The sequence below is a fragment of the Delphinapterus leucas genome, chromosome 19, assembly GCF_059928025.1.
Source record: "Delphinapterus leucas isolate spDelLeu-1000000601 "Yukka" chromosome 19, BTC_Dleu_Yukka2, whole genome shotgun sequence".
Taxonomy (NCBI): Eukaryota; Metazoa; Chordata; class Mammalia; order Artiodactyla; family Monodontidae; genus Delphinapterus; species Delphinapterus leucas.
This window is the reverse complement of record NC_143147.1, coordinates 7,731,771-7,745,289: the sequence shown is the minus strand read 5'-3', so window position 1 is coordinate 7,745,289 and position 13,519 is coordinate 7,731,771. Positions and strand designations below refer to the sequence as shown.

Below are 13,519 nucleotides of genomic sequence, written 5' to 3'. Positions count from 1 at the left end.
AGCACACGGTGATGGAGCTCGGTTCCCCCCAAGCCCGTGTGAGGCCCCCTGCCACCCATGGCTTGCTCTCTCTGCAGACCACTGTCCCCACATGGGGGCTGGCAGCAGGCGGGCCCTGTGGTCTCTGGACAGGCTGCAGCTGGTGAGGGTCCTGGGCATGCAGACATGTGGGGGCGTTCTTGGGGCTCCACCCAGTGAGGTCAGGGCCTCTGGGGGCCGGCTGGGCACACACACTGCAAACAGCTTCAGCCCAAAACATGAGCTGGGGGGCCCCAGTCCCTCCCAGACCCAGCCCGGCAATCCGCATTCCTCCTGCTTCCCTGTCCACTTCATCCAGGCAGCCCCAGCCTTGAGGTTCCCCACTTTATAGGTGGGCAAACTGAGTCATCCCATCACAAAGTGGAGTCTGAAGTGCCACGTCCTGGCTCCTTCAGTACCACACGGCAGTGGTCGGGCCCACTGGGCTCTAACGGTTGTCTCTGCCCGATTCAGCAAGTGGTGACCTTGAGCAGGTGGTGGCCACTCCCTAGGTCTCAATCGTCTTGTCTGTAAACAGGGCTGCACACGAGGTGGCCTCTAAGCATTCCCCCACTTTGGCCCCCAACCCCGACATTCTGGACGTCCTGCCCAAGCTATGAGTGTGAGGTGTGAGCTCTGCCTCAGAGCCACCAGTAGGACGAACAGGGGGGTGGGCAGAGAAGAAACCCCTTCGACCAGGGGTTGGCCTCACCAGACTGCCCCCGGCCCCCCGCCTCTCGCCCCTGTCCCCTCCAGTCCATCCTCTGGGGGTGCCGGTGGCACTAACACAGACCTGACCGTGTCACCTCTGCTCAAAGCCTCCAGGGCCCCTTGGACACTCCTCACTCATCTCTGACGGAGCCCCCTGGGCCAGGGCGGGAACTGCCACCCAAGAGCCAGCTGCGGCCCTCAGGTCTGGCTCGTGTGATGGCTGGTCCGCCTCAGCTGCCACCGCTCCCGGTCACCTCCCTCCCAGCTCCTCCTCTGCTCCCGAGGCGCCTGACCCCTGCAGTCTGGGCCTCCGGACGGGACCACCCCAGACGCGCCCTACGCCGTGCACCTCTCTCCTTGGCGTTTGCACCCCCCATGCCATGCGTACCCCCTTCTCCACTAGACCCCAACCAACGCAACCCCAGCAGGCACCGCCAACCCCTCTTCTGGGTCCGCACTGTCCCCCCCGCCCACCGTGACACACCTGCGTCCCCCTGTACTGAGGCCCTGCTGCCAGGGAGGCGGCCAGCACGGGGGCGGAGGGGGGGGGCGGGGGCGGGAGGGGAGGAGCCCGCGTGGGAACTGGGCCTGGAGAGCAGCGGCGCCGTCCTGGTCGGTAGAGGGAAGCCCCAGGGGAGAACTCTTAGGATCTGTCCAGGGAAGAAGGCGGCGCCTGCTCTCTAAACACCCCGAAACCCACCCAGAAGGAGACGTGCAGACGTGCAGCTCCGGTGAAGGCCCGGCCGGCCGAGGCTCCCGGGGCTGCAGGGGCCGCGGAGAAGGAAGCCCCGGCCACGCCCTCAGAAGCGCCAGGCCTCACGCGGGAGGAAGCAGGCTCGGGGCTGGGCGGGCTCGCTCGGCCGGAAGCAGGCCGCGCAGGACCCGCCGTCCACCTCTGAGCCCTCGCAGGGGCCGGAGCTGGAGCGGCTGGACGGCCTCAGGGGACCGGCAGGCACCGAGGACTCGGGAGGGAGAACCCGAGGCCTGGTGCTGCCGCGGAGTTCTCGCGCGCCGGGGACCAGCTCCCCGCCCTCCCGCCCTCCGTCTCCCTACCTGTGAAACCCAGGGTGTGGACAGGACGCGCCCCACGCTGGCCCTCCAGCGGGGCCAGGCCAGGCCCGCAAGGGAAAGGGGGCGCCGCGGGGTCAGCCTAGCGGAGGACTGACAACCAAACGGCATCACGGGCCAGAGACCTCGGGCTCTGGGCGCCCCCTAGTGGGCGGTCCCGGCTCACCCGGTGCCGGCCCTTAACCGTAACCCCTGACACCCCGCATCCAGAACCTGGGCAAAGCAGGAGTCACGCGGCCTGCGTTCTGACCCCAAATTCGCCGGCTGCTGAGCCCAGCCCCAGGGTGCTGGGCCAGCTGTGTGACCCTGGGCGAGTCAGTGTGCCTCTCTGGGCCTCAGTTTCCCCAGCTGTTAGACAAGGCAGAGACGGATCAAGGGATGTCGGGTCCCTTCGAGGACCCCAGAGCAGGGATGTTCCAGCCAGAAGCCGGGGGTGGGGCAGCTCACCGATATCTTGGTGAAGACAGACAGCAGCAGCGACAGGACAGACAAGTACATGCGTATCCGTTGGCCTCCATAGCGCTTCTGGATGTATTCAGGCATGGTGACAATCTGGCGGGGTCATGGGGGCAGGGGTTAAGCGTGCTGCGAGACCACAGCCCATGTTCAGGACCGGGAGCTTCTCACACTCCCAATGCCAGGCCTGGAATTCCAGGCTAAGCGCTCTGATCGCATCCTGAGGGGCTGAGGCCTGGGTGTGGCAGGCTGAGACAGGAGGAATGGATTCGGGGGACTGTGCCTGGGGGCACAAGGATGAGTTTGGAGGCCGTGGTGACAAATCCAGTGAGCTTCGGCTGGTTGGGGAAGCTGGCTGTGCCAGACTGAGACAACCAGGAAAGGGGATCCCCTGGACTTAGTGACAGCCCAGCTGGGGCTGAAGGAGTGGTGGAGTCAAGGACAGTGTCCCCTGGGTGTGCCACCCAGGTGTGCAGCCCAGGTGTGCAGCCTGTGTGCTCGGGGAGATGCATCATCCCCCAGATAAAACACGCAGGTACAGTAGAAACCAACGGACAAGGCCCATGGGCTGAGGTCCGAGGGGACCCGTCTTCGTGGGCTGATGGAAATGTTAGCTGGACTAACAACAAACCCAGAACTGAGAGTTGTGGCTTCACTCACCTTGTGAGTGAAGCCAGGGGTCCTGCCCATCACCACCACCCACTCCAACCAAGGCCCGGACGCAGGCGAGGCTGTCCTGAGGCCCCAGGAGCAGACTCACCTCCGAAGAGATGTAGATGGGCACGAACACCCACGCCAGGGCCAGCAGCACGTACGTGGCCTGAGGGGGACAGAGGCAGAGTAAGGACAGCAGATACCAGGGGTCTGGAGGCCTGAGTTGCCATGAGAACCTGGGGCGGCCCCGCCCCCGCAGCCCTATAAACAGACGGCCAGGCAAAGGCTCACGGCTTCCCGCGGCTCTTCAGCATTCTGAAGACCCAGCTTCCCCAGGAGCGCCGCCTGCCTGGACGCTGGCCACCCCGGTTGCTGGGAGCTGCCCCTCTGGCCACGGAGGGGTAGGCTCTGATGCAGCCCCATCCAGCGTCTCTTAAGGTTGCTGTGCTTCCTCCCACGGCCCCACACAGCCTGGGCCCGCCTTCCAGGAGCTCACATGCCACTCGAAGCCTGCCACCGCCAGGCCTCCAGCTGCGCCCGAACCCGCCAGCCCGATGAAGAGGCCCGAGCCCTCGCTGCTGGCAAACAGGGAGGCTCCCATCTGGAGGAGAGAGAGGAAAAGGATCTAGCAAGAGGCCCACCCCGACTCCGAGCCCCACCCTTGCCACGTTTTCCAGCACCCCAGCTTGGGGACCCCCTGCCTGTCTCAGCCTGCCCCATCACTGCCTGCTTGGGCTGGCCTGGGGGGTGACATTGGGTGAGGAGGACACACATAGTGACCGCAGGGATGCAGATGAGGGCTGACCTAGAGGTCAGATGCGGCCCCACCGGAAGGAGGGGCGGGAGGAGACAGGGTGTACTCACCGGCCCCCATGTCATGTCCCGGCCCGCCAGGAAGTAGCCGCTCACCGTGTTCCTGCTGGCCCAGCATGAGGACTGCAAGGACAGAGGTGGAAACTGGAGCCCTCGCGTGGCTCGTGCCGCTGCTGTGGAAACAGTCCGCTGGCTCCCCAAAGACTTAAGACACACAGATTATCCCGGGACCCAGCAGATCCACTCCCAGGATACAGAGAACTGGAAACAGGTGCTCGAGCAAAACCTATACTCGAATGTTCACAGCGGTGTTATTCACAACAGCCAAAGGGTGGAAACAGCCCCAGTGCTCACCAGCTGATGGCGTTAGGAGTAGACAGGAGGAGGCCCTCCCCTCTGTGCAGGGTCCCGGGGTTCACTGCGCAAGTCCCTGTCCCCTGAAGCCCCGGGGTTCACCTGTAAACGGGGCTGGCCTTTGGCCCGGGGCTGTGGGAGAGTTAGGGTGATGTGCACAGTGCCTGCATAGAAGGGGCCCCGCTGCTGCCTGTGATGACCAAAATCGCTTCTCTCCTATCAAAGCTGGGAGAAACTGGCTTATGAACTAGGCTAGGCTGGTGGACACGGAGTTGTCAAAACAGAGACTCCCAGGTCCTGCGCGTCCCTCCCCGCCTCTGGATTCTGGCCCAGCTGGTTTGGTGCAGCTGAGAACCCCTGTGATTCTATCGTTCAGGGCGATGTTCGCCCAGTGAGTCCATGTGACATCGGAGGCGAGGCCAGGAAGACGGCGTGCTGTGCCCGGGCCCCCAGCGTGTCAGCCGCATAGAAGGCCCCGAGCCTCGCACTCGGCCTGCCCTTAGAGAGACTTCCTATTCCTCACTTTAGAGACTGAGAAGCTGCTGCCACAGAGTGAAAGGGGCTCCGTCAAGGTCTCCGACAAATCTCCCCCGGGGCTGGGAGGAGGACCCCGCAGGCACCAGGCCTCCAGGGAGAGGATGCAATGCCCAGGGACGTGCCAGCCGGTTCCCGCACCCCACTGCCCACCCCAGCTGGTACCACCACCGTCCTCTCACCCATATGCCCACGGCCACGTTCAGGGCAAAATACACGGTTATGATGGTGATGTCGACCACGCTCAGCTGCGGCCCGGGGGCGTGGGGACCGCTGGTAGAGTTGTCTGCAGCCATCCTGCAGCGGGGCCAGCTCGAGCAGGAGGGACTGAGGCCAGACCAGGGCAGAAAGGGCTTCCCGGCAGGAAATAAATTGATGATTAAACCGAGCCGACGGTGCCATCTCCTGCCCACGGTGTGGCCGCGTGCAGGGAAGCTGCTTCAAAGTGCAGCTACATCTCCTCCACCCCCAGTGGGGATCGAGGGAGTGGGGAGCACTCGGGGGAGGCTTGGGAAAAGTAAAGGGAGCCTAGTGGATCCAGAGGCAACCAGAATCGTCCCAGAAAGGGGTCGTTACTGAATGGGTGGCTGAACCTGTATGTAATTCGGATAAGAAGCACGGAGGGTTGGGGACAGATGCCCCACTTCTGGGGACACTGCCATGATGGCAGCCACATCCTCCTGCACCCAGCAGGCCGTGAGTGGACTGAGAGGGTCCTGGGATAGTGACTTGCGTCACACGGTTCACTTCCAGCCACGGCAGTCCTGGTCCTAGAACACCCTTCGCTGGACAATAAAGGCCTGTCACCAAACTTCCTGCTCCCTTTTCTAGACCAGTGATCAGGCCAAACCATCCCATCCTGACCATCCCCTTGGGTCCCCAGGGTCTCCCAGGACCACAGATACTGGGTCCTAGTATCCAGCAAGCGTCTGCCAGGGGCTGAGAGCCACCATGCTTAGCTCTTCTGCACACTGTCCCCTTTTGCGCTCAGAGTAGGTGGTACGGGTCACAGTCAAGGGACGAAGGCAGGAGGCTGGCCACCTGTCCCTGCACGACCACTTGAGGGCCAGAGCTGGGCTTCAGCTCCACATCTGACCCCAGATGCTCCCTGTTGGTGGCAATGATGTCTCTGGTTCCACTGGGTCCTTCCTGCTCAGATTGCTCACTAATTAAATCAGTGTGTACAGCCGGGTGGGTCTCAGTGTGTGACATTTGGAGTTTAACCAGGACACGCAGCCCCTCCACAAGTGTTAATGAGTGAACGGCTGGCACTGGGAACACACTGGCCTGCAAAACCAACTGTGCCTGTTACTCGGTAACCGAGGCAGAGGGTTTAAAGATTAATCCCCTCACACGCGGGACTAGACAGGGAAGAAAAAGTAAGTCACTGCTTAAAGTCAGGCAGGCTCAGACCGCCCCTCCCCAACTACCCTCACCTTCAACAAACTAGCCTCTCAGGTGGTTTTACTTCCCAAGCCATCGCTAGAAATGTATCGTGAATCAGAAGATCACTGTACTGGTCAGAAGGACACAACGGGATATAACGTCCAGATTTATGAAACTGGTCTCCTAAAGAGGCAGTAGCTGAAAGAACAGTATTTGGTCCCCACTCCACAGCCTCGGTCTCGGAAGGAAATAAACCACTTAGAGACAACACTGCCACCCACTCCACCTTCTGATCAAAAGGCCTGGGGAAAGGAGGCCAAGAAGAGCTGATGGATGGGGACAGCGAGAGGGCGGCAGTGGAGGAAATGAAGGAAGCCTTTATGTCCTGTTTACAAACACCACTTCTGACACCAAATGTGTGTGGGTTTTCTCCACTCCGACCAATTCTCCCTCCCTCTGGACACCAACTGGGTGTCCTGTGACTCAACTCAATTCTGACATTATCTGCGAGTTAGCACAGACCCCACAGGCTAAGGGCTCAGTCCGGCAAAACTGCTCCCACTTCAGATGCCAGGTGCAAGTCCTGGGCCTCCCGTACTTCTGCTGAGCGTCTGTGAATTGGGAGCTCCCATGCCCCTTCTTCAGGTTTGATAATTTGCTAGGATGGCTCACAGAACTCAGGGAAACACTCGATTACTTATGATTATTATAAAGGATATTTCTACAGGATTCAGATGAAGAGGTCCATTGAGTGAAGTCCAGAAGAGTCCTAGCACCAGTGTGTTCACCAACCTGGGACAGTGTGTTCCCTTCATCGTGTGGGGTTTTTATGGAGGCGTTATCACCTAGGCATGATGGATTAGATCACTGACACTAATAATTAGCTCAAGACTGAAAGTTTCAATCCTCTCATCATGCCTTGGTCTTTCTGGTGTCCAGCCCCCATCCTGAAGCTCTCTAGGGGCCACTGGATTGTATACTTTAAAATAGTTTAAGTGGTGAATTTTATGTTATGTGCATTTTACCTTGAGGATAAAATAAATAGGCTTCTGGAATTTAAAAGGCTTTAGAGGTCTTGGCCTCCTGCAGAGATGTACTGAACCAAGGTAGAACCCTGCACCTATTAAGATTTTCTTCAAATAAACAGCAGCGGACTCTAATGCCTCACTCTAACAATGGACAGATCATCCAGACAGAGAAGCATAAGGATACAGTGGATTTGAACAACACTACAAACCAATAGACCTAACAGACATATGCAGGACATTCTATCTAATGACAGCAGAAGACATATTCTCAAGTGCATATGGAACGTTTTCTAGAATAGACTATATGTTGGGCCACAAAAGAGGTCATAGCAAATTCAAGAAGAATGAAATCATACCAAGTATCTTCTCTGACCACAGAGGTGTGAAACTAGAAACCAATAACAAGAAGAAAACTGGAAAGTTCACAAATACATGGAAATTAAGCAACACTCTCCTGAACAACCAATGGATCAAAGAAGAAGTTATAGGGGAAATAAAAAAGTTTCTTGAGATAGATAAAAACGGAAACACAACATACCAAAACTTACAGGTTGCAGCAAAAGCAGTTCCAAGAGGGAATTATATAGCAATAAATGCCTCAATTAAGATGCAAGAAAGATCCCCCCCAAATTACCTAACACTATGACTCAAGGAACTAGGAAAAAAACAAATGGAGCCCAAAGTTAGCAGAAGGAAGGGAATAACAAAGACTAGAGTAGAAATAAATGAACTAGAGAACAGGAAAACAATAAAAAAGATTAACCAAACTAAGAGCTGGTTCTTTAGAAAAAATTTAAAAATTGAGAAAACTTTAGTTAGATTAACCCAGGAAAAAAGAGAGGACACATATCAACAAAATTTTAAATGAAAAAGGAGACATTACAACCGATACAACAGGAATACAAAGGATGACAAGAGGCTACTATGAACAATTATATGCCAACCAACTGAACAACCTACAATAAATGGAAAAATTCTTAGAAACATACGAACTACCAAGATTGAACCAGGAAGAGATAGAAAGTCTGAACAGACCAATTACTGGTAATGAGATTGAGTCAGTAATCATAAATTTCCAAATGAAGAAAAGCCCAGGACCAGATGGCTTCACTAGTGAATTCTGCCAAACATTAGAGAATTAATGCCAATCCTTCTCAAAATCTTCCCAAAAACATCAAAGAGGAGCTTGAACACTCTCAAGGTCGTATGACAAGGCTAGCATTACCCTGATGCCAAAGCCAGAAAAGGACATTACAAGTAAAGAACCAATATCCCTGATGAATTTAGATGCAAAAATTCTCAATAAAATACTAGCAAACCAAACTCAGCAGCACATTAAAAGGATCATTCACCATGATTAGGTAAGATTTATACTGGGATGCAAGGATAGTTCAACATATGGAAATCAATGTGATAAATCACATTAATAGAAAGAATGAAAAAAAAATCATATGATCCCTCAATAGAGGCAGAATAAGCATTTGACAAAATTCAACATCCATTCATGATAAAAACTCTTAACAAATTAGGTATAGAAGGAAGTTCCTCAACATAATAAAGGCCATGTATGAAAAGCCCACAGCTAACATCATACTCAGTGGTGAAAGCCTGAAAACTTTTCCTCCAAGATCAGGAACAAGACAAGAGTGTTCCCTCTCCCCACTCCTATGCAACACAGCACTGGAAGTCCTTGCCAGGGCAGTCAGACAAGAAACAGAAACAACAGGCCTCAGAATTGGAAAGGAAGAAGTAAAACTCTCTATCTGAAGATGACATTATATGTATAAAAAATCCTAAAGACTCCACCAAAACAAAACAAAACAAAAACAAACAAAAAAACCCTGTTAAATCTAGTCAACAAATTCAGTAAAGTTGCAGAATACAAAATTAACATACAAAAGTCAGTAGCATTACTATACACTAACAACAGATTACCTGAAAAGGAAATAAGGAAAATGATCCCATTTACAATAGCATCAAAACCAATAAAATGCTTGGGGATAAACTTAACCAAGGAGATGAAAGATCTCCACTCTAAAAACAGTAAGACAGTGATGAAATTGAAGAAGATGCAAATAAATGGAAAGGTATCTTGTGTTCACAGACTGGAAGAATTAATATTGTTAAAATGTCAATACTGCCAAAAGCCATCTACAGAGTCAATGCAATTCCTATCAAGATTCCAATCGTGTTTTTTAGAGGAGTAGAAAAAAACAATCCTAAAATTTACATGGAAACACAAAAGACCCCAAATAGCCAAATCCTGAGAAAGAAGAACAAAGCCGGAGGCATCACACTTCCTGATTTTAAGCTATACTATAAAACTGTAGTAATCAAAACAGTCTGGTTCTGGCATAAAAACAGACAAATAGACCCAATGGAACAGAACTGAGAGCCCAGAAACAAACCCAAGCATGTACAGTCAACTAATATTTGACAAGGGATCCGAGAATACTCAATGAGAAAAGACAGTGTCTCTAATAAATGGTGCTGGGAGAATTGGAAATTCACATGTAAAAGAATGAAAGTAGACCCCTATCTTACACCACTTACAAAAATTAACTTGAAATGAATTAAAGACTTAAATGTAAGACCTGAAACTATGAAAAACTCCTAGAAGTAAATATAGTAAAAAAAGCTCCTTGACATGGGTCTTGGCAATGAATTTTTGGATATGACACCTAAAGCACAAGCAATAAAATAAAAAAACAAGTGGAACTATATAAAACTAAAAGATTTCTGCATATCAAAGGAAAAAATCAACAAACTGAAAAGAAAACCTACAGAATGAGAAAATATTTGCAAACCTGTATCTGATAAGGGGTTAATATCCAAATAAAGAAAGAAAGAAAGAACTCATACAACTCAATAGCTAAATAAATAAATAAAATTTAAAAATCTGATTTAAAAATGGGCAAAAGGCCTGAATAGACATTTTTCAAAAAATGATATATGAATGACCAACAGGTACATGAAAAGATGCTCAACATCACTAGTTGTTAGGGAAATGCAAATCAAAACAACGAGATATCGCAAAATGAAAATTTCAAAACATTGCTGAAAGGAATTAAAGACCTAAATAAAATGGAAACACACCCCATGTTCATGGATTGGAAGACTTAATATTGTTAGAATGGCAATACTCCAAGTATTTCATTCTTTTGGATGTTATATTCTTTGGGGGGGCAAAACTTGATATACATCATACATTTATTAGTGAATATCCCTCTGAAATCAGCTACAATATTAAAAAGAAATGATTGCACTATTTGGTCAAGCAGAACCAGGAACTTTCATTAAAAAAAAGTACAGGACTTCCCTGGCAGCACAATGGTTAAGAATCCGCCTGCCAATGCAGGGGACACAGGTTCATTCCCTGGTCCGGGAAGATCCCACAGGCTGCGGAGCAACTAAGCCCGTGTGCCACAACTACTGAGCCTGTGCTCTACAGCCCGCGAGCCACAACTACTGAAGCCCGCGCACCTAGAGCCCATGCTCCACAAGAGAAGCCACTGCAATGAGAAGCCCGCACCACGACAAAGAGTAGCTCTTGCTCACCGCAACTAGAGAAAAGCCCGTGTGCAGCAACGAAGACCCAACGCCCAATGCAGCCAAAAAGAAAATATAAATTTATTTTTTAAAAGTACAAATCTGTTAAAAATTTCAATTAGTATACACATATATATAACATACTAGTTATGCTACATGCTACAAACCAAGGTGAATCCAATGGAATGGAAAAAAAATACATTTTCTTTTTAAAAAATATTTATTTATTTGGCTGCACCGGGTCTCAGCTGCAGCATGCGGGCTCTTAGTTGCAGCATACAGGATCTAGTTCCCCGACCAGGGATGGAACTCGGGCCCCCTGCACTGGGAGCACAGAGTCTTAATCACTGGACCACCAGGGAAGTCCCTCAAAGTATTTTCTAATTCACCTTCTGATTTCTTCTTTTATCCCACTGGTTTTTAAAAACTGTTTTCTAATTTCCATGCATTTGTGAATTTTCCTGATTTCTTTCTGTTACTGATTTCTGTTTCATTACATTGTGGTCAGAGAAGACACTTCGTATGATTTCAATCATTTTACATTTATTGAGACTTATTTTGTGGTTTATCACGTGGTCTATCCTGGAGAATGTTCTATGTGCACTTGAGAAGAATGTGTATTTTGCTCTTGTTGGGTGTATTTTGCTTTTGTTCTGTACATGTCCATTAAGTCGAATTGGTTTATACTCTTGTTCAAATCCTCTGTTTCCCTATTGTTCATTTATCTAGTTCTATCCATTATCTTCAGGGGGCGCTGAAGTCTCCAACTATTATTATTGAATTGCCTATTGTCCCTTCAATTCTGTCAGTTTTTCCTTCACATTTATTGGGGGCTCTGTCATTAGGTGCATGTATAATTTTTATATCGTCTTAATGAACTCTTTTATAATAATATAATGTCCTTCCCTGTCTCTTGCAGGAATTTTTGTGTTAAAGTCTACTTTTTCTGATATTTGTATAGCCACCCCAATTCTCTTTTGGTTACTCTTGTTTTTTTAAATATTTATTTTTCCTTATTTTTTTGGCTGCGCTGGGTCCTAGTTGTGGCACGTGGAATCTTTCGTTACAGTGCACGGGCTCTTCTTTGCAGCGCGTGGGCTTCTCTCTAGTTGTGGTGCACGGGCTCCAGAGCACGCAGGTTCCCTAGTTGAGGCGCACAGGCTCAGTAGTTGTGGCACGCAGACTTAGTTGCCCTGTGGCATGCAGGATCTTAGTTCCCTGACCAGGGACAGAACCTGCATCCCTTGCATTGGAAGGTGGATTCTTTACCACTGGACCACCAGGGAAGTCCCTCTTTTGGTTACTCTTTGTATCAAATATCTTTCCATCTTTCCACTTTCAACCTTATTTGTGTCTCTGGAGACAATTCTTTTGCACACAGCATATAGTTGGATCATTTAAAAAAATTTTTTTAACATTGTGTAAGTTTTGTTGTTGTTTGGCCACACTGCATGGCTTGTGCGATCTTAGTCCCCTGACCAGGGATCAAACCTGGGCCCTAGCAGTGAAAGCACCGAGTCCTAACCACTGGATCCCCAGAGAACTCCCAGTTGGATCTTTTTTTTTTTTTTTTCGGTACGCAGGCCTCTCACTGTTGTGGCCTCTCCCGTTGTGGAGCACAGGCTCCGGACGCGCAGGCTCAGCGGCCATGGCTCACGGGCCTAGCCGCTCCGCGGCATGTGGGATCTTCCCGGACCAGGGCACGAACCCGTGTCCCCTGCATCGGCAGGCGGACTCCCAACCACTGTGCCACCAGGGAAGCCCCTGGATCATTTTTTAAAAATCCATCCTGCCAATGTCTGCCTTTTGATTGGAAAGTTCTATTCATTGACATTAATGTAATTACTGATAAGGAAACACTTCTGCCAGTTTGCTATTTGTCTTCTATATGTCGTATCTTTTTTAGTCCTCAATTCCTCCACTACTCCCTTTTTGGTGTTGCATAGATATTTTCTAGTCTACCATTTTGGTCCCCTTCTCCTTTCTTTTACTATGTATTTTTTACTTATTTTCTTAGTGGTTGCCCTGGGGATTACAATCAATATCCTAATACGATGGTTAGTTTTACTAGTCAGCTTGGCTAGGCTATGGTACCCAGTTTTTTGTCAAACCAGTCTAGGTTTTTTTTTTTTAAAGACTTTATTTTTTTAGAGCAGTTTTAAGTTCACAGCAATACTGAGCAGTAGGTACAGAGATTTCCCACATGGCCCCAGCCCCCAACATGCACAATTTCTCCATTATCAGCAACCCCACCAGAGTGGTACATTTGTCACAACTGGTGAACATACATGGACACATCACCACCACCCGAAGTCCACAGTTTACATCAGGGTTTACTCTTGGTGGTGTACGTTCTGTGGGTTTAGACATATGTATAATGACATATATCCAGCATTATAGTATCATACAGAGTATTTTTCACTGCCACAAAAATCTTCTGTGCTCTCTCTAGTCCTCCCTCCATCCCCCCACCAACCCCTTGGCAACCACTGATCTTTTAGTCTCCATAGTCATATAGTTGGCGTCATATAGTATTATAGCTTTTTCAGATTGTCTAGTAAGACTCATTTTAGTTTCCTCCACATCGTTTCATGGATAACTCATTTCTTTTTGCTACTTGAATAATATTCCACTGTCTGGAAGTACCACAGTTTATTTATCCACTCACTTACTGAAGGACATTTTGATTGCGTCCAAGTTTTGACAATTATGAATAAAACTGCTGTAAAGTTCCATGTGCAGGTTTTTATGTGGACATGTTTTTGACTACTTTGGGTAAACACCAAGGAGCATGATTGCTGGATAACATGGTGAAAGTGTGTTTAGTTTTCTGCCAAAGTGGTTATTTTGCATTCCCACTAGCAATGACGGAGTTCCTGTTGCTCCACAGCCTTGTCAGCATTTGTTGTCAGTGTTCCAGATTTTGGTCATTCTAATAAGTGTAGTGT

At 50.0% G+C, this 13,519-nt stretch overlaps 1 protein-coding gene across 2 annotated transcripts in view; it reads right to left on the bottom strand.

The window, feature by feature from the left end:
* The window catches only part of SLC5A10 (solute carrier family 5 member 10), a 55,309-nt gene extending 50,390 nt beyond the window's left edge, over positions 1-4,919 (bottom strand). Inside the window, exons 1-5 of one of the 2 annotated variants that reach the window (XM_022560797.3) lie at positions 4,791-4,919; positions 3,772-3,843; positions 3,404-3,508; positions 3,014-3,073; positions 2,245-2,349 (exon numbers count right to left, since the gene is read on the bottom strand). In XM_022560797.3, the coding sequence (XP_022416505.2) occupies positions 2,245-2,349; positions 3,014-3,073; positions 3,404-3,508; positions 3,772-3,843; positions 4,791-4,904 (456 nt within the window). In that variant the 5' untranslated portion in view covers positions 4,905-4,919. Of the gene's footprint in view, positions 1-1,782; positions 1,924-2,244; positions 2,350-3,013; positions 3,074-3,403; positions 3,509-3,771; positions 3,844-4,790 lie in introns of those variants that run through there. The other variant, XM_022560795.2, reaches the window with a different exon arrangement.
* Between the last annotated feature and the right edge of the window lie 8,600 nt (positions 4,920-13,519).